General features: G+C 40.2%; 1 protein-coding gene across 2 annotated transcripts; it reads left to right on the plus strand.

Annotated features, from left to right (window-relative positions):
- The first annotated feature begins 546 nt into the window (after positions 1-546).
- Positions 547-19,046, plus strand: MDM2 (MDM2 proto-oncogene). 2 transcript variants are annotated; one of them, XM_059816133.1, is made up of 11 exons: positions 547-604; positions 731-803; positions 2,934-3,008; positions 3,379-3,512; positions 3,671-3,720; positions 5,056-5,123; positions 5,271-5,364; positions 7,945-8,105; positions 9,104-9,259; positions 10,915-10,992; positions 12,510-19,046. In XM_059816133.1, the coding sequence occupies exons 2-11, from the start codon at positions 735-737 to the stop codon at positions 13,077-13,079; spliced, it is 1,455 nt and encodes a 484-aa protein (XP_059672116.1). In that variant the 5' UTR covers positions 547-604; positions 731-734; the 3' UTR covers positions 13,080-19,046. The 2 variants fall into 2 exon arrangements, with proteins under 2 accessions (XP_059672116.1, XP_059672117.1); XM_059816134.1 differs by having other exon boundaries at positions 7,948-8,105.
- Positions 19,047-20,388: the final 1,342 nt, after the last annotated feature.

Here is a 20,388-nt window from a genome sequence, read left to right on the forward strand (position 1 = left end):
GGGGGCGCTGGAGAGACTAGCGGGCCGCGCGGCGCGGCGGCTAAAATGGCGGCGTTGGGCGCGCTCCGCACTGCAGCGTGGTAGGGCCCCCGGTCCTCCGCCCGTGGCGGGCCGGGCAGCGGAGCGGGCGCGGCTGGTGGTGCGTGGGGATCCCAGCTCGCTCGGGGGCAGGGGCTGAGGGGTCGCTCGGGGCTCGCTTTTCGCGCGTGGCGGCCTCGGTGCTGGGGGAGGGGCGGCTGAAGCGCGGCGGGGCCACTGGCTCCAGGCGCGGCGCTGAGGCGAGCGCCGCCGCTTCCCCCGCGGGGGGAGCGAGGCCGGCCCGCGGGCGGCGGGGTGGGGGGGCGCGGAGACGGGGCTGCTTCTCGCCGCCGCCCCCCCTCCCCCGCATCTGGCGGCTGCGGTGAGTCAGCGTCGGCCGCCGCCCGCCCCCCGCGGTGACTGGGCAGCGCCGCCGCTCCTGGTCATGCTCGGGCATGTCGGGCCGCGGCCGGCGGAGGAGCTAAGCCCCGACTTGCCTCCTCTTGGCAGCGCTATATAAGGCCCGGCCCGGCCCGACTCGGCCCAGATACCCGTCGCCGGAGCCCGGCTGAACGAGGGCGCCGAGGTGAGTGGGCACCGCCAGGGTTGCGGAGCGCGGCCCTGCGCCCGCCCCGGGGCGTCTCTGCGCGGGGGGAGCCTGGGTTGTGCAGCTCTGTTCCGCGTTTTGAGGTTGTGCTCCCCTTAATTGCAGGCAAATGTGCAATACCAAGATGTCCTCCCTTACGGATGCCTCTTCTGTCACCGCTTCGGAGCAAGAGGCGCTGGTCAGTAGCTCCGTTGGACGCGCGAGTTTTTCATGGTTTTTTGCAGAGTTTTTATCTGCTAATTCAGAAGGGCCGCTTTGATGGTTAGAGAAAAGCCAGGAAATCCGGTGAAGATGGGCTCTCTTTGATCCTGTAATTGTGAAGCAGATCCTTCTCATTCGTGGTTGAGAGTTGAGGGTGATGGTTTAGGTCTGGAGACCTTTGAGAGTCAGGTTGCTTTCTTTCAGTAAAAAGGATCTTACGGTCCGATTGGTCATGGTTGGAAATTGTTAACAGTTCATAACGGAGGAGTTGTGGAAGATCTCCGTTGTGCAAAACATACACTGTTTGTGAAATAATCTTGTCATTACAACTGACGGTTTTTGAATTTGGCATTTTCATTTTCATTTTCTCTGCTATTGGAATTCATAAGCAAGTTGTAGTAAGAGTCTTCGTTTGTGTTTATGGCTTTGGATATCCAGGCTTTCCATGATATAGTGACAGTTCTGCTGTCCTGGCTTTCTGCATAACATTTCCTGAGGATGGAAGCCTATGTGTTATACCCGAGATGCGAGTTAAAAACGGCATGTGTGCAGTGTCATTTGAACTGGATTACTTTTTGTAGAAGGGTAGAGCTTAAAAGGGTAGACTGATAGCAGAACTTCAAAAAAGCACAGTAACAGAACAGCAGACTGTTCAAAGGTGATTATTTTTTTTCCCATTTGTTTCTTCTTTTTTTAAGTCATAATGTGATGCTATCATCTGGTGTCAGATCTGCCTGGCCAGAGAGAGGGCTGGGGAATAAAAGGATCTGAACCCATGAGTCTAGTTGTGGATTCAGAGATCTGAAACTGTGCTTTGCCTTCCTATGCTCAGCTGTCATTAGTAGTTTAGTAAGTTACTGTTTGCTTCCTTTATGAAACTGTAATACATGCCACATGCTCTAAATAACTCAGCACTTAGGAGGAAGTGAATAGACATCTAACATTGTCCACAAGCTTGTTTATTGTTTTCGTTATGTGTGATTCTTGCAACTGATCTCTTGTTAATGCACTAAAACTTAACGTTGGTTTTGGCAGATATTTGAAATGGAATGTAGGGAAGTTCCGCCCCCTTCCCTTAAGCATTTATTCCTTATTTCATGATATTTTATTCATGCTTTCCTATAAAATGTTTCTTTTTTATAATATTTTTTTCTTATTTTAGGGAATATATTAGGATAGCTAAATGTTAGCCTGTTCTTAGAATGGTTATGCTATTGTTAAAGTGGCAATACTAGGATATACTGTACTGGGAACCGTCAGTGGCTCTGCAGGCATTTTCTTTGCAGTTGTGGCAGCCCTTGCAGCTTGTTCTCATCTCTTGCACTGGTACTGGCATAGCTGTTTGTGGAACAGTGCAGTGAATGGGACCAGGACACTGGTCTTGCCAGAAGACAAAAAAAGAAAGGGGGGGGGGGTTGTTTGTTTTGGGTTTTTTTGTTTTTTGAATTTTCCCTCCTCTGTTTCAGAAATTGTCATAGACTGGCTGCAGATGTAACTCTGCTGGCACAGTGGGTGGAGGGCAGGCCATTGTGGAGGTAGGAGTGATTGAAATACGATGAGAAGGACAGGGTGTGCTTAATCCAGCTGCAAAAAGTCTTCAGGGGTAAAGCAGCCTAGCTGGCAAATGCAAAACCGCAGCCCCAGAAACTGTCACAGGAAGAGACTAGGAAAGAGGTGGACCAGCGTTTTGCTTTGTGACTTGCTCTCTGGACCTGACAGATAGTCACAAAGGTCCGTTTGCCTTCCTCCCTTCCCTTTGGGAGTCACTGTAATGACTAAAGGAGTGAAGCTGAATTCCCCAGGACCCAGCCCTGTGCTTGGAACCACCAAATGAATCCTGTAGCTCAAATTGAGGAATCTGTATGTACCAATGAAAGATTGGGGTTTGAGCTAAGATGTACAGTGTATGAGAAGTTTAGTACGATTGGGTTTGTGTTGTTTTCTTTGAAGTTTAACTTTGCAAAGTAAAAAACCTGGATGTGGATAGGTTTTAGTGTAGTTCTGTGTTTGTGTATCAGATTAATAGAGAAGGAGGAAGCTAACCTGTATAAATAGTGTTTTGTTTGGTGAATAATGGGTGCATACTGTCTTTCTTCTTCCCCACCAGGTTAAACCAAAGCCACTATTGTTGAAGTTGTTAAAGTTAGCTGGTGCAGAAAAGGACACTTTTACTATGAAGGAGGTGAGATCTTTTAATCACTAAAGGTGGATTACAGTGAAACAGATAGATTGTTTTGTTTTGGGTGAATGGGGGGCAGTGTAGTTCACAGCTTATCTCGAAGATACTCAGACAAGGTATTGTTTTTATTTTCCTGCTGACTTGTTAGGTGGTGTTTAGCAAGTTTCTCAAAATCTGAACAAACCATCTGGTGGTCAGTAGAATAGCAGAGTACTTAAGTAATGATAGATGAAAATCGCAGCTCAAAGGGAGTTCTAGGCAATCAAAGCCAGAAGAGCAAATCTCAGTGAATTTCATGTGTTTTCTCTTACATGTAAACTTGAAACAACAGAACCTGGATATTTAATGTCTGTGTATGTCATTTATTTTACAGGTAATATTCTATCTTGGACAATATATTATGTCTAAACAATTATATGATGAAAAACAGCAACATATTGTACACTGTGCAAATGATCTCCTGGGGGATTTATTTGGAGTAACAAGCTTTTCAGTAAAAGAACACAGGTAAAATGGGATTCTTTTCTGAGAGTCTGGTTGTGAAATAATGGAGAACATAATGCATATGGCCTTTTTTAACTCTTTGCATCTTCAAAGATGGTAAGGTCTCTTTTATAATTACATGTAGCTAACTTGGAACATGTCTTTCTTTATCCCCATCTAAGGAGACTATATTCAATGATTTCCAGAAATCTGATAGCAATCAATCCACAAGGTAAGCTAGTTTGGGAGGACCTTTTGTTTTGGGAAATAGTAGTGGGGAAAAATACAACTTACATTAAGGCGTGTTGCATGTAGTGATCGGATAATATCGAACGCTCCATAATTAGCGATTTGGCTTTACAGACTTTTGTCCAGAGTGATCATGAATAGTGAATCAAAGCAAACACTGTTTCTTCTTGGGGGAGAAAAAAAAAAAAATCTGAACAGCATTTGGGTAATTTTGTCGGACTAGAACCAGAACAAGCACAATCAGAGCTGAACACAAAGAGGACTAAATTGAAAAATTCATCGTTTGCTTGTATTTCTTACAGCTAAAGCCCTCAACAACATAAAGTTTTAATATCAAAAATGAGCTTCTTGAACTTGTGCCAGCAGTGAAGTCAGAGCAAATGCTTTTTATTCTTTCTGTTAGTGTTCTAATTTTCAAAACTGAATGTGGAGTACATTTAGAACTGGTCACCCTCAGCTATACTGAGTCCCCTTTTTAAAAGGTCTGTATACTTAGAAAAGTAGCTTTGTGGTAACTTTGTGGATAGCTACTCCATAAATGGAGAACTGTTACATAAAGTCATCTTTCCTGCAGTATAAAAATGCTCAATATGGCTGTAATTTTTGGCATATACAAGGAGTGAACCAGAAGTTAAACAATGGAAGCCATTTTGTAAGTTGGCTTCTAAATCCATAGTAAGACACCCTTTGTTTCTTATTCTTCCTAAAGGCGAATGTTCAGCTGCTGAAGATGGGGAAACATGCTCTCTTTATTATTCCTTATTGTTAGGCTTGCAAACTTAAATTATCTCTCAGATTCTTTTCTTGAAAGGTAATTTATTAATTCACGGTCTGTCTGGTAGTAAACATATATAATTAATAACAGTTATTTTTTCTTCTATTTAATGTCTTTTTAATTCAGTGTTCAGCTAAGATGATAGCTAGTAAAATACACTCTGGAGAGGAAGAAGTGTAAAATACTTCCTGCCTATATTCTTTCATATCTGCAGAATCACAGCTAATGCATAGCCTTCATTTGAAGGCATTTATAATAAAATTCTGAGCTACTTTGCAGTTGAGATTTCTTCTTCCTCCCCACTTTCATCCTTCAGTAATGTTACAAGGAAGGTGCTGCGCACACCTGAAAAGCAAAGGAACGGAGGTTTTTTTTTTCCATTGTTGCAGAATGTCTGGATTGTAAGTTCTGTGGAATTTACTTTGTAAATCCTGTGTGCAGTTAACTTCTCTCCCTTGCTTTTACTCTAGTGTTTTTGAGTCCCAAAATGACTTTTTTCTGCTGTGCTGTATTACCCTTTTTTTTGTTTTGGTTTGGTTTCAGGCTCTGCACTTGCTGACACACCTGAGGATGACACCAGGTTTCAGCTTGAAGAAGAAAATGTTCTAAAGGTGATTACTTTTTTTTAATAAATGTTCCAAGATGTAAATTGTATTTTAGTTTTGCGTGATAGTGTTAACGGTTTAGATGCAATTAGTTGATTCTAGCATTTTACCTCATATTCATGCTCAGGCTTACTCAGTATTTCTGTTAATCAGGAATCTATGCAAGAGTTGGAAGAGAAGCAGACTTCATCAAATGTGACTTCCCGACCAACTACATCTTCTAGGAGGAGAACACACAGTGAATCCGGTATGTGCAGATTTATGATGCAGAATTTTCAGTAGCGTGGCCACTTAGGAAAAAAAAAAAGTACATTCTATTGCCTTACTGACTTTGCGAGAGGCTGTGAAATACTATTCAAGTTTCTCTGCTTATCTAAAACAAAATGTTCAGTCTGGAAGAAATACACAATTCCTGACATTGCTCCAGTATCATGTTACAGTTCAGATCTCTAGAACTGTCAGTAAGATGATAGAATAACTTGTTCCACAGATCTATTAAACTTGCTCACATCAGCAGGACTTAATCAGTTGTGTTGTCTTCATGATGAGAACACTTTTGTTTTTAATAGACTGATGTAGTCAAATTCATTTCCGATCCCTCTGTAGGCATCCACAAAATTTTACATTTTGTTTGCTCTCTAAAAGCAGTTTTCATTGGATTTCAATTGGTGGTAAAGACATCAAAGGTCTGCTAGTAACATGGGATGATTTTGGATATATGTAGGTACCCGACCATTCCTTAAGCACTTCTTAAAAAGTCTTGTGACTTAAGCATCATATTTGTCTCCTCTTTCTCTTTACTGTGGTTATTCAATAATCACTGGCAAATACATTTTTAAAATTTGGAATGTTTCTTCCAATAATTAGCAAATAACAAGCTGGTCAGCGTAAACCTGAATAACTCAAATTCCTCAATGGAAGTGTTCTCGACAGTTCTACTTAAATACTGTTCTGTGGAATTTCTTACATTAGTTTGTTCCATGACTTACTTCTGTTACCTCACGACTTGATGGTTGTAATTCCCTGGGCAGTGATAACCTTCTGTCACTGCATAGAGCTTTCTTTTCTTCAGTTGCTTGGGAACATTTTTCAGTTCCTCAGCTTTTGTGTAGTACTTTTTTGTGTTCATCATAGGCCACTGTTATGTTAGTCAGTCCAAAAACTGTGCTGCATTGCTGAGCGGTTTGCACTAAATTAAAAGAACATTTTAATGTTGTAACAAAAACTGGTGAAAGGATGGAAAGTCTCGGTTAAACATCACAACCTGTAATATTTAGGCATGACCCAGAGCACATAAGGTCCTGTGTTGTGCTTACTTATTGTAGGTTTGATTGTTAACTCTTGTCTTTGCATCCATTTATTAGTTTGTTACAACCTTAAAAGTTCTTTTAATATAGTGTTTTTATATACACTTTTTTTCTAATTTATAGGAAATCTTCCTTTTAAACCACTATTCTTGTTAAATTGGGATGGTAGCGGCTCCTTTGGAGCCGCTTATATAGTGTATAGAAACCTTGTGGTGATACAGTATCAGTACAGCATGGAGCCATGACAACTAAATGAGGACAACGATGGACAGGAGCAACCCTTGGGCCTGGGGGCACCAAATTTGGTGGGGCTCTCAGGGCGGAAAAAGAAAAGAGAGGGGCTGAGCCAAGAAGCACCAAGGGAAAGTAAGAGAAGTCTCAAAGTATGTACAAGTGTTTTGTTCTCTTTTCTTTTACAATGAAAGATTCAAGACTTGAAGACTCGTGGATTGTCAGGGTGTGTTCTGCGGAGCAAGGGAGAAGCTGGGCCATAGAGGGTGGGTGCAAAAGGCAGCTGTAGGGGGGCAGCAGGCTCTTACTGAGGTCTGTTGAACCAAGTTGTCAGGCCTCTTGGGGAGTTTTCACTCCGCTGTACTTACATACTGACTTTGCAACACCTCTTTTATTAAAATTTTTTCTTACCAAACACTCCAAAAGTCAGTGGAGCTGAATTTTGACTTACCTACCCCTAAAATGCTGTCCCCCTACTCCTTACGCTGCTGTAGGTGGTTGTTTCAAAACATGATGTATTTAAAAAGCATTGTCTTTTTGCCTTCAAACCAAGCATATTTAATAAGCACAGCTTAAAGCAATGCTTTCAGAGTCCAATTTTTACGCAGTATGCCTTGAAGATTTTCTTGCTAGTACGTGGTGAAAGTCATGACGGTTTGTTACAAAAATCCTATTGAGTAAATACAATTACTTATAGTGCAAGTATTAACTGATAAATTTGTTGAGGTATCTGAGGCTTGAACCTGAACTTCTCTTGCCTAGCATTGAGGTCATTCGTATGCATGTGACAATGGGAGCTAGTTGCTCTGTCTCCCTGCAAATTCTGGGATGGACTCAGAAACCCTCTGAAAGTGCCTTTCTGTCTACTGACTATAGAGGGAGCTAGGACAATTAAGATCTTAACTGTATTCCTTTAAAAGTAGGAGGGGTTTAATGTGTCATGTGAGAAGTGGAGTAAAAATGCTTCCAAATTTGCAATTATTTTATTTACTGCATGTGGAGACTGCCATTTACAAGCTGTACTGATGGGACAAGTGGGGAAAGCCAGCCCCTGAAATACTGGTTTCAGGAATGTTTCACACTTTTCATGTTTCTCAATGTTACTGTGTCTTTTTTTAAGTAAGTTCTTGGTGCCTTTACTTTTTTCCCCGTAAAATAATACTGAATGACTTTATTTTCTTTTAAATTCCTATATAAGTAAATTATGTTTTAAGCTTCTGTTAAGAATATTCAAAACTGCACATTGCATAGATGTTTTTGGAGTAATAAAAATTCTTGAATGTGCCCAGAAGAAAATTCTTCAGATGATCTGCATAGTGACAGAAGAAAACGACACAAGTCAGACAGCATTTCATTGACGTTTGATGAGAGTCTCTCATGGTGTGTAGTCAGTGGTCTGTGCCGTGAAAGAAGCAATAGCAGTGATTCAACAGATTCTCTTTCCATTCCTGTAAGTCAAAATATGTATTTTTGTGGTACAAATCTTGCAGATGCCACAAGTGCAAATCTGCATCTTAAAACATCATGTTCTTAATTAAAAGCAGCAGTGGTTTCAAAGGTGTCTGAGGAAAGAGGCTGAAAGAAAAGTCGGTGTGTGGGTGGAGTGGGATCTTTCATCAATCTGCTGACAAAGCTGAAGTGAAATTTTTAAAAATACTAACTCTGAATATTCTTTAAAAAACAGATTCTTACTGCTTGGCACAGTAATGAGAAAATGTGATATATATTTTGTGTTTTAGAATAAGTGTTTCTTAGAATGCTAAGAGAAGAAGAGCAGTCACAGACATTCCATGATTCAGAACAGTTGGTGCTTCTGGGCATCTGGTAGTTCTGGTACAGCTTCGGTAACTGTACATAGTGGTGCCCTGGTGATACGCTGTATTTGTTTTCCAAGCCTTTACTGGTTTTTATGGTTGTTTTCAGCAAGCACTTGAGGCAAATTATCTGTGGTTAGGTTAAGTCATGAAGAGCTAAACTAACAGTATTTCTAGTCTTATACTGTATTCTTAATTGACAGAACTAACACTGTATCTTCACTCTTGCTATTTTATAATTGTTTAGCCATTGTGTCAAATTAAGGTTAACCAAGTTGATGAGAATAGAGAATTTAATGACATGCAGCCAAAAGACAGCATCTTCTTGCATCTGTTCTTTCACTTTTTAGGAGAAAAATAGGGAGATAGTAGCAGCAGTCTTCAAGCTGGCTGTAGGTTGACTGCAGCCTGTATTACAGAGCTGACAAAAGGCTTTCAGATCTGGCTTTATTTTTACCTACCTGTGATTTGTTTGTCTCATCAGAGATGTTCTATCTAACAGCAGCTGGTCTTACTTCTTCCATAGCTAATTAAACTGAGTAATTTTGTTTTTATTTTACGGTTATCTTAACAGTAATGGTTATGGATATGGTCTAGCGAGGTTGAACGTGTACTTTCTTTCACTTCTTTTCAGGATCTTGATGCCAGTTCATTAAGCGAAAACTCTGATTGGTTTGACCACAGTTCTGTTTCAGACCAGTTCAGTGTAGAGTTTGAAGTTGAGTCTATTTATTCAGAAGATTATAGCCATAATGAAGAAGGGCAGGAGCTCACAGATGAAGATGATGAGGTACATAATTGTTTGGTTTGGTTTGGTTTGTTTTTTTTTTTTGACTTGGGAGAGTGAGAGGGGGAAGGAAACTTACAGGAATACTTCATGTTGAGATTCCAACAAGAAGTAACTCTTCAGGTTTATCTCAGGACTATGTGTGCTATGTCACAAACTGCACCCAATTGTTCATTAAATAAAATTATATGCCTGTGCAGTTGGGTCACCATTATACTCGCACCAGGCAGCCAGAACGGTGCTAAGGCTTTCTGTAGGCTCTGAAACAGACTCTTGATAGTCTGGAAAAGTCTGTTTAGCTTCATTCCCTAGCTCTTGGAGTTGCTGGCAGCATGTGTACTTCAGTCTGTTTCTACATTTTTAATGATAGAAGTATGTGTTGAGCTTTGACAACACTTTTAATACTGAATGAAAACGTTCCTAGTAACTCTTTGCAAAGGGATATTTCTGAATCACTTGCCTCTGTGAATATAAATGTTTCATAGAGGTGCTGAAACACAATTTTAGAAATTTTCATTAGGAGGCAAGAAGACAGTAAAATTGTGATTACCATAATTTTCAAGAGATCTAGCTATCTGGAATGTTAGGAATGAAGTGAGAAATTACTTTCTTTTTTCTGGGTTAGTTCTCTTGTTACTTCAAAGAGGTGAATCAGCTTATGGCAAGATTCGGTAAGTACCAGAGGTAGAATTTGCCAGGGACATACGTCATTGTGATACTTGAGAGGCTGAATGTGTACTGATGTACACCAGGTTATAGGGCTGTAGAGCTGCACTCTGAGATAAGATGGTAATTTGGAGAAAGAATGGATTGAGGTGTGCCCCTGCTCCCAACAGCAGTGTTGAGAATTGCAGAATGATTGAGGTTGGAAGGGGCTTCTGGAGGTCATCTCCACACCCGCTGGCTCAAGAGAGCTGATTGCCCAGGGCCATGTCCAGATGACTTTTGAGTATTTCCAAGGATGGAGGCTCCACAGCTGCTCAGGACAACCTGTACCAGTGCTTGGTCACCCTCACAGTAAAAAAAGTGTCTCCTGAAGTTCAGACAGAACCTCCTGTGTTTTAATTTGTGCCAGTTGCCTCTTGTCCTGTCACTGGACGCCACTGAAAAGAGCCTGGCTCCGTCATCTTTACACCTTCCTTTCAGTTATTTATACACATTGATCAGATCCCCTCTGAGCCTTCTCTTCTCCAGGCGGAATGGTCCCAGCTCTCTCAGCCTTTCCTCATGTGAGAGCTCCTCCAATCCCTTAATCATTTTAGTGGCCCTTTGCTGGACTCTCTCCAGTAGCTCCATTTCTCTCATGTACTGGGGAGCCCAGCGCTGGAGCCCAGCTCCAGGTGTGGCCTCACCAGTGCTGAGCAGAAGAGAAGGATCACCTCTATTCTAGAAAGTGGTACCTTCTATCTCTAGTCTACATTTTTCTTCAAACTGTGTGTTACAAGTGTGAACAGAATTCTTTTTCCCTGAACTAGTCATCAGATTTTGTGGAGTTAATTGCTAACATAAATTAACATATATGCGCTACTTACTACATTTGATTAAAAGTCTATCAGAAAATCTATCAGATTAAAAATCTATCTAAAAATTTATCAGATCTTTAATTGAATGCAAAAAACCCGTTACAGCAATACTTTTTTTTTTTTAATCTAAACCAGGTGTATCAGCTGACTATTTACCAGGATGAAGATAGTGATGCTGATTCATTTGATGAAGATCCAGAGATTTCTCTAGCTGTGAGTAAAATTGATGCTTTGCCAGTCATAAGTTGGGTGAACTGACAGAGTAGATCAAGGAGTACAGATTGATTCTGTTGCTACCAGTGATTTTTTTAAGAATTAAATCTACTTTTTCTTGTATGCTTGAAGATTCCAAGATGGTATTTTAATTACTGAACATGTGATTATTAAGGAACCTTAATTTTTTTTTTTCCCCAGATTAGTAAGCTTCCTAATCCATTAAAAAAAACCACACTAACTTACGGTTTTACTGACTTAATGGAAGGAAATTATTTGGGGCCTAAATCTGACATTTTGCACAAAATAAAAAAAAAAAAGTCATGTATATTTTAAAAACTCTTCCTATAAATCATACTATCCAACCTGAATGAAGGAATCTGTAGCATACAGATGTGAAGGCAAACGTGTTTTCAGAACAGTACCGTAAAAATATATTTTGAGGCTTTTTCTAAATTCTGTGAGACCATTCTTGAAGTGTGGGAAGAAATTCAGGGGTTTGAGGCAAAGTATGTAGACATATGTGAAAAAAGCACGCACACTAGAATTAAAAAGCAGTGTCTCTTTTGATTTATAGTTGCTTTTCTTTTGATTTATAGTTGCTTTTCACAGTTGAAGCTTGAATAAAGCTCTTGTCCAAAACTGTCTCAAGTGTTCAGTCCCTTGATGGTTTGTAGGACTGAAGGACTTTACTATGTGTGTAAAACACATGGCTAGCCACCATCTAAAACCTTAACTCTGCTTATGTATGGAAAAATATGTCTGTATGTTATTTTTAGGAATTAAAATTGGTCTCCTAAGCTTTTGATGTCATTGATGTTATTCAGGACTCAAACAAAAAAGTGCTTTGAATCTTTTAAGTGGGTGTTGTGTTGTTTTTCTGTTTTTATTCCCCCTATGGCATGCATTATTTCTAAGAAGGGTCTTTCTCCTTAAAAATGAAGTGTATTTTTGATGCGATAGTGTCTTACTTGCAGCATAGCATACGGAGTAACCTCTGAGACAGTGGTTTTTTTAGTTAAATGGTCGATGTTTTCTACTCTGTACTACTACTGTGTCACACTGCCCTCACCTGGCCGTTTTGCTTAGTATACCACAGGTTAAATGTCCCCTCAGTCTTGAATAGTTTCCATTTCAGAAGTGCATTGTTGAAAATAATGTGGATGGTGACCACTTTATCAGAAATAGGGTTTTCGTGAGGTTCTCTGAAGGCTTTTGTGGTTTGGCTTCTTCAATTTTGCATAAGAAATAATAAATCATTATTGTTCTACCTCCTATTTATTTCACAAATCTACTGCAAAAAGAAAGAAAATCAGAGAGTCTTTTTAAAATCAAGACTATTTTCATCTAGAACCGTAAAATGGGGCCAAAGACTATGGAATTTGTAAATTATAAGCAAGTCTATAGCTCAAGATAACTATTATTTTTTGCAGTAATAAATTGTTTATAATATCTGAATACTTCAGTTGTAAGCATTTCAAGTAGCTTACGCTGTTCCAACCTTTAATTCACTAAAGGATTATTGGAAGTGTCCTGAATGTAGCGAAATGAATCCTCCGCTCCCACGACATTGCCACAGATGCTGGGCCCTTCGTGAGGACTGGCTTCCAGATGAAAAGAGCGATAAACTGGTAAAGAGCAAATTAGAAAGTTCCTTCCCTGTAGAGTCTGAAGAAGGCTTTGATGTTCCTGACTGCAAGAAGGTGAAAATGACTGAAGACAAAGAACCAGCTGTAGAGGAGAATGAGGATAAAGCAGTACAAATTTCCGAGTCCCAGGAAAGTGAAGATTATTCTCAGCCATCGACATCGAGCAGCATGTTTTGTAGCAGTCAGGAGGACTATAAGGAACCTGAGAAGAGAGAAATGCAAGACAAAGAGGAAAGCATGGAATCCAGTCTGCCTGTTACCAGCATAGAGCCCTGTGTCATATGTCAGAGCAGACCTAAAAATGGCTGCATAGTACATGGCAAAACGGGACACCTCATGTCATGTTTCACGTGCGCGAGAAAACTTAAGAAGAGGAACAAACCCTGTCCGGTGTGCAGACAGCCCATACAAATGATTGTACTAACTTATTTTAGTTAGATGGATGTTGACTGGAAAGCAGCAACAGGAACTTCATAAACCGGTTAAGAGTGTAAGAAACTATTTTTGTATGCTTATTGGAAAATTGATATTTTGCGTCTCTTTACATTTGGTATGAAAAGTAATTGCCGAAATAAATGCACTGGGGTTGTTAAGAGGTTAGGCTGCTATTCATAAGTCAACTTGAAGATTTTTAAATCCCTCTCAATAGAAATAACTAATTCCTGTGAACTACCTTTCCAAGTGCTTTATGTTCCATACAAGCTAGTGGTATTTTTTTTACTGAATTAAATACACACCCGAATTCAATGATTATGAGAGGAGAGATATGTTGAAGATTTCATTAATGTGAGTGCCTCCTCTTAAGAAGATTCTCCAGATCCCAGTATCTGTTGACTGCTGAAGACAGCAGGCTCAATCAGAATCCTCTGAATAAGTCAATAAAATAAATAGACTCTTGTCTCCCTCATCCCCAAAACCTAGATTTTTCCAAGTAACCAAGTTACGGGGGAGATCTTACCAGGAAGTGGGGGAAGATGTGATAGGAAATCATTTAATGTTTTGGAAATAGAAAGGGTACTGTGTGTCTTTTAGAGTGTGCATTGTAAACTTCAGGGCTGTGTGTGTTCTGAGAAGTCATTGATCCAAGTTCAGTCTTACAGTTATCTCTTAAACATCCTAAGAAAGCAGCTTTTAAAATGCTTCGTGGGTTTGGAGGTCTGTACTACCCTGATTATTATTTTAGCTGTGTGAGAAAAGACTTGAACAGGCAAGATAAATGAAGGAGATGCTATGTAATGTCAAGTCAGGCAGTATTAGGGGACAGTCGTACTCTTCTGCACTTGTTTTTGACTTCAGCAGTATAGTATGCAGCTTGATCACTACATTTGCTTGAATAAAAATAGTAAGCAAAAAAAGTCCACCTCCATCTGCAGAAATAAATAAGCTGTGTAGTTCTAATTCATATAGGCATTCTTTAAATTCAGTAGTCTTTCCAACTTACACTGTTTGTATCACAAGAATTCTGAAAATCTATTGTGAGGTGTTAGGCCAACTCAAAATCAGTCTCATGGGACCTGTCCTTTACTGTTTTTAGCTTGTCTCCTCACTGTACTTTGTCAAAAACTTGGTGAAACTTACCAGTTCCTTTATTAAGGAGTCTGCTAACTGACTCAGTTCCATCATGCATTTGGAGTAGGTAATATGAGTGTATTTTTGTAAGCTAAGGTATCTTCAGGATGTAGTTAGAATCTGAGCTGTTTTTCAGGTGGAGAGTTTCTGTACCAGTGAGTTGTATTTATTCCTTTGGAAAACTAGATTACAAGAGGAATTGTATGTTTTTAGCATCTTCTACAGGTCCTTGCTGATCATCTGCCCAATAGAGAATGGCAAATAAGCAGTTTCAGCGTCAAGGGGGTGCCAAGAACAGAGACATAGCCTAAATGCCAGAATTGTGCTGTGTTACCATCCTGCAGGCCAAGGTTAAACAGCTTGCTTAACAATACTGGTACAAAACTCTTGATGCCTGTGTGCTAGCACAAAGACACTTACTGCTATAATTACCTTCATGTGGGAGCTGAAATAGTTACTCGAGTATAAAGTGTCTGTAAACCAGGGCTGCAAATGCCTGGAAGACGAGGAAGTACCTAGGAAAAGTACATAAAGCTGTACAGGAGAGGCTCTAGACTTGGTTATTACTTGCCTGCAAAGAAATACCTTTATAGGTAAAGACTGAATTACCAGGATGAGTCATGTTTTGTTCGTACATTTGACCTAATTTTTGAAAAATACTACTAAAAGATACTGGTATCTCTGAAGCTTTACCATAATTCATTTTAACCAAACAAAATGTAAACTCCAGTTGTATATGTTTCTTCATGTTCTTGCATGCCCCTTGCAATTTTTAAAGCAACAGCAGGTGGCTGGAAGTTCTTCAAGTTCTTCGGTCAGCAGTAACCTTTCATGGGTTTCACGGGGTTTGATAATCCTTCAGCCTGAGATAGAGTAGTCCTGTGGGCAGATACTTAAATTTTTGAAGTAGGGATGCTTCTAACAGATGGTTGCCTGCCTTAATTCACACTGCTTCCTATTTATTTTTCTTAATCTTTGATTTGGTAAGTAAGTGCAGTGAAGCTGGCAGAGGCTCTTCCATGGCACCTGCAGGTCGGAACCAAAGAGCGGTCATACCTGTGTCTGGAATCTGCAGCTGAGAGAGAATTGTAGACATGTGTATTCAGGAGGAGCATCGATAATGCAGGGACTGTACTTAAAAAGCATCGTCCATTACATTGTCTCCTCTGTCTTAGGCTTTTTCAGTGTGATACCTTCTCTGTAGTCACTGTGATGGCTGTGTAACTGCAGCCCTGGGAGAGCAGCTGTTCTTACCTAGTTCCTGCTGGGACAAATTGTACCATCCTGTTCTTGGTGTTCTCTTCTGCTCCCCTTAAGTGATCTCTGTACTTAAAAAATAATAAAAAAAAAAATCAGCTCTCAAAAAAGGCACGTATGGTCAGAGCACTCAACGATCCCTGCTGTTCACTTTGGGATTTTTCTTCAAAACCAACTTCATTTCCTACTAATGCTTCATGCTTTGGCAAAAGATAAAGTAAGAGCGTACAGCATAATGAATTTTCCCTTTTATGATCTAAAATTGTACTTCCCTAGCATGTCTTCTGTTGTGGAGAATAGCCCTGGAAATACCCTCCACTCCATGCAATGCTGAGGAAATGGGTAATTTTGATTCCTGCATCTGTGGCCAAACTGTTGTGTCAGAGTGAATCTTTGAATCTTTGTTTTGAATTGTATTTTCTGGCTTAATATTTTTAGTAACTTCTAGTAAAACTTCAGGGTTTTTATTTTTTCAAAGCATGCCTTACAGATAAGGGAGTGATGAGTATTGGTGTCTGTTTCCTGTTCCTATAGGAGACGCTGGCAGGCAAGTGTGGGGGTGGGGCTGTAGGTGATGCTGTGATGCCAGCGCTCTGGCTCTGGCCCTGGCCCCAGCCGGGACAGGTCTTCAGTCTGAAAGGCTGAAATCCTTGGGTCTGCCTCCTCGCCGTCACCCTGGCCCGCACTCGGTACGCGTGGGGTGAGTGGTGACCAGCCTGGTGTTTATCACTCTCTTCTTTCTGGCCTGTAAATGTGTTTCTGGCCTTGGGTAGCAGCACAAAAGTCGGCAACATTTTAGCACAGAAGTTGATGATTGTTCTTACTTTGAGATCCTTATTTAATATCGTACACATCTTAATCCTTAATTTATTGCAGTTTGTAAATACTCTTGTGCTTACAGTTAGTGTTTTGAGGTTTAATTTATTGAATTAATCTGTTGGTACGTGTGTGATACATAAATATGCATACATAGTAAATCACAGTCACAAGAAATTGTAGCATTAAAAGAAAGAGAAATATTCAGACTATATTCAGATTAAGAGGGGCATAGGAAGATTTATGGTTTCGTTTTCTTTTTCCTTCCCTTAAAACAACTTCTGCATTGAACCTGAACAACACTTATTAAATCAAGATGGAGGCCGGTGCAACATTAACAGAGTGAAAACATTTTGGTGGTGTTTGTTTTCCTTTGGAATACTTTGGCATCTCTGAGAACTGCCAGGAAGCTAACTGACTGTTCGGTTGTGCTGGTAACATGGGAGGTGATGGTCAGGAAGGTGCAGTGAGGTGGCGAGAGGTTTCAAGGTTAATTTGCAAAGGGTGGTAATTGCTTTTGTCTTTGAACATGTGACCGTGAAAGTTGAAGGGATGGCCGGGTGCTGACAAAACGTGACAGTACACAATTTGCAATAATTGTCTTAGTCTGTTCCTTTGTGCATTTCAGGTAGACAATAGTTATGTACAAATGCTACAAGAACTTGCGTTTATTCTTTTTTATAAAGTACCATAAACCTACTTCTTGATTAAATACGACTTTTTCCACTGTGTAGCTATTTATTAGTATTGAAATTCAACTCTTGACCCAAGGAGGCGAAGTGCAAAGTGAAGTACTTGAGGCAGATGGCAAAATTGCTTTGTTTCAGTGTCTGACATTACTCAAAAAGGCTACAGGCACTGAATATTAAAATATTTAAGAACCTTTAATACTGCATCCTCACTTAAGAGTTATTAGTTATGAAGTCTGCTACTTTTGTCCTCCAAAAAACTTGCACAGCTGAAACAAGTAGCTGGATCGCTGATTATATTGAACATTCACGCTGTAAAGATTACGCTTTTTGTTGAGCAGCATTCCTTGAGCATTGGTTGTTAGTGTTGCCAGCCAGCACACAGGAAGAAACGTGTGCCATGCTGTACTGTGCAGGAGGCTGTGGCTGCCACCTCAGTTAGCAGGTTGATTTGGAAAGGGTAAAAGTGCTACAAAATTTTAATTGATGAAAAGCACTACATTTATTCTGTCACCATGGTACAGCTTTATCACTGAGTTCTGCTCGCTGTAAATTTGTTTAAATGTTGCTGTCTCTGAAATGTCTCTGTGGGTATGAAGCCACATGGAAGACTTCAGGCAGATTTTTCCCCTTAAAGGCTAGTATTGAGGGAAAAACAATTCCTCATTCTTACAGAAAGCATGAATAATTGTTTTGGAAAATTGTGTTCTTACAGAAGAGAGATTAGAAAATTGTTAGAAGCATAATGAAACTGAATAAACTGAAATGAATAAATGGGATTAATACAGGGGTGAAGAACTTCCCCATTTTAATCTAAAGCTGCTGTTGTGGGAGGACGTAACTTTAGAAGTAGAGTTTGTAATTTTAAAGCAGTGAATTTATTCAGCGTGTTAACTTGCCACACGTATGGTGGGGCAGCAGTTATTCCAGGAAGATGCAACATTTTGTTGTGCAACACTCAGCCTAAAAAGGGACGTTTGCTGTTCGTGGTGCTTCCCTGTGGGAAGGATGGGAGTCAGCAGCAGGGCAGTATTCGTACCGGTTCCGAGCTCTGTTGGCCACTCTTGATCATTCACGGTGCTGGCAGGTGGATGCAGGCCTCAAGTGTTTTCTGCTGTCACCTGTGTGCTTAATACACCACATTATGTAGCATGTTTCTACTCTTAATGCACACCCCCTGCGTTATTGTATTGTACTTCCAGCTCCTCAGGCCAGCGCTTTGCTAGAGTATTAGCTCTTCTGGCTGGCAGGCGTGTCTGTTCTGGGGGGATTACCTGCCTGACTAACTGAACTTTTCCAGCTTATCCATGCCGAGTCAAAGACTTATCTTGAGTTACTTGTCGTTTAAAGCTTGTGCAAGCAATGTAAAGCAAAAACAAAGAAATTCCTCAAAACCTGGGCTTGAGGTATCTTTTAACAATGGATTGCACTTACTGAACATGAAAAATTGTTGCTTTTAACTAGTATGTGCTTTGTTTTTTTATTTAGCACAGATACACTGAAAGCTTCAAGTGAATGCCTCTCTGTAGTGTGTGTGTGTATATATATTCTACGTGTAAAATTTGTCGGTGATACTTAAAAAGGTGTTGTCTCCCCTTTTGAGTAGATGTTGCTTTAACTTAACAGCCTGACTTTTAAAGGACAGTTCTTCTTTTGAGTTAAATTAATGGCTGTCGACATTACAATTACATAATACCTAAAATACCAAATAGCTTTTCCAAAAGCAGTCTTGCTTTGTCATCTGACTACACTTAGCTGGAATGACTATTCAGCAGATTAGTTTTATAGTGAATTAAAGAACTATGCAATTTTGCCACTACTCCTAGATGAACACACTTTCAAGAACTTGTTGTGGTGCGTACCATCTAGATAACTAGTGCACGCACTTACTACCACAGTAGATAACCATTAAAATAAAAATATCCACTCAAATTGCACAGAGTATAGATCCATTTATGAGAAGAATTTTCACGTGTATTGTGTTTGTCTTTTGGTTTTCAGTTTTTCTTTTTCTGAGGAAACTAGATACTGTGTTCCCTTTAAAAGCTTTAAATAAAGATTTGTTTATATATTCCTGGGTGCCTTTTTCATGTCACTGACTTGATTGTTAAAAGTTCTATTACTTGGTTTTCATACAGATTTTTAATCTGTGCAGGCTCTTTCTGCCCTCACTCAGCTGCTGGGCTACTGCCTTCTCACAGATTCCATGCTTTTGGGGGGATTTTAAACTCAAGGGGTCTCTCATTCTTCTTGCTCTAAGTGACAGAATGGGAACCAAGTATCAGTGGAGGGATTAGTGGATAATTATTTACTCCTCAGACTGGTAAACAATCCACAGCAGTTCAGAGGGGGAGAAAAGGCAGAGCATTCAAATGGATGTGATGAAAACAACATTCACAACCCAGTATCTTGCAACACAGCCCTCATTCCAAATTGGCATTGCTGTTTCAATTTCTAAAAAGTGTATTTACAACTTCATATGCTGCACAGAATCTAGCCAGCTGGCAGATGAGTGGCTGATGTTCAGGGTCTACAGCCCAGCTGGTAGGGCTTGATGTGACAGGCAGGAGTACCTGTTCAGTGGAGGTGGTATGTTTAAAAAGTCATCAAAAGATTAACCATGTTCCTGCAATTTTATTTACTCCACACAAGAAAAGATTGATGTTTCCAAGGATAATATCTTCTGGTTACTTTTGAAATTGCTTAAGAAAATTACTGGCAGATAGATAGTTTTAAAATAAACACAGGAGATGGTGCTAACTGTTTTTATTGGGCTGCTTCAGAGGGCCCTGAAAATGACTTGCAACTGGCCAGGTGAAAGGAATCTGCTTGTTCTGCATGTGGTATGCCTCACCAGGGGAACAGGGCTACTGAGTGTGCCTGCCAGCTTCTGGCACGCCTGTTTGTTAGACATTGCCCGAACAGTGTAGTAAAAGGGCTGTCAAACATACTTAAACACTCCAAAGCCATTGCTAAAACTGTTCAGATGAAAAAATTCTGAATCGTATGTGGTTCCATTCCATACCAAATTCAGTAAAAAATGGACAACAGCAACAGTATAAAACTGTCAAAAGACTCTTTCCAAGTAATTTTCAATAGCTCTGTCTTAGGTCTCTGAGAACTGAGTTACTCTTTTGCTTGATGGCACAGATCATCATCAGGCTTTCTGCAATGTGGCCCTTGGGCACATACCTACACTCCATTTCTGACTTCTTGTCTTATGTGTCTGTGTTACTGGTCTTTACCTTATTTCAGCCCTGAGCAGTCTCATCTGTCTAGGTAAGAAAGAGCATACATAAAAATGCTATTCCTCATTTATAGCAGTGGCTTTATTATGAGAAATTAGGCTTGAGCTAATTGCTTACTGTTGTGTGGCACATTAGCTATTGGTTCAGTGAGGAAAGTGAGTTTGCATG

Source organism: Gavia stellata, chromosome 4 (genome assembly GCF_030936135.1).
Source record: "Gavia stellata isolate bGavSte3 chromosome 4, bGavSte3.hap2, whole genome shotgun sequence".
Lineage (NCBI taxonomy): Eukaryota > Metazoa > Chordata > Aves > Gaviiformes > Gaviidae > Gavia > Gavia stellata.

Bases quoted from the DNA above. Each gene is read 5' to 3' on its own strand.
- MDM2 (XM_059816133.1), top strand. From the start codon at position 735: ATGTGCAATACCAAGATGTCCTCCCTTACGGATGCCTCTTCTGTCACC. The intron at 5,365-7,944 runs GTATGTGCAGAT...GAATGTGCCCAG, and splicing joins GAGAACACACAGTGAATCCG to AAGAAAATTCTTCAGATGAT. The intron at 10,993-12,509 runs GTGAGTAAAATT...AATTCACTAAAG, and splicing joins ATCCAGAGATTTCTCTAGCT to GATTATTGGAAGTGTCCTGA.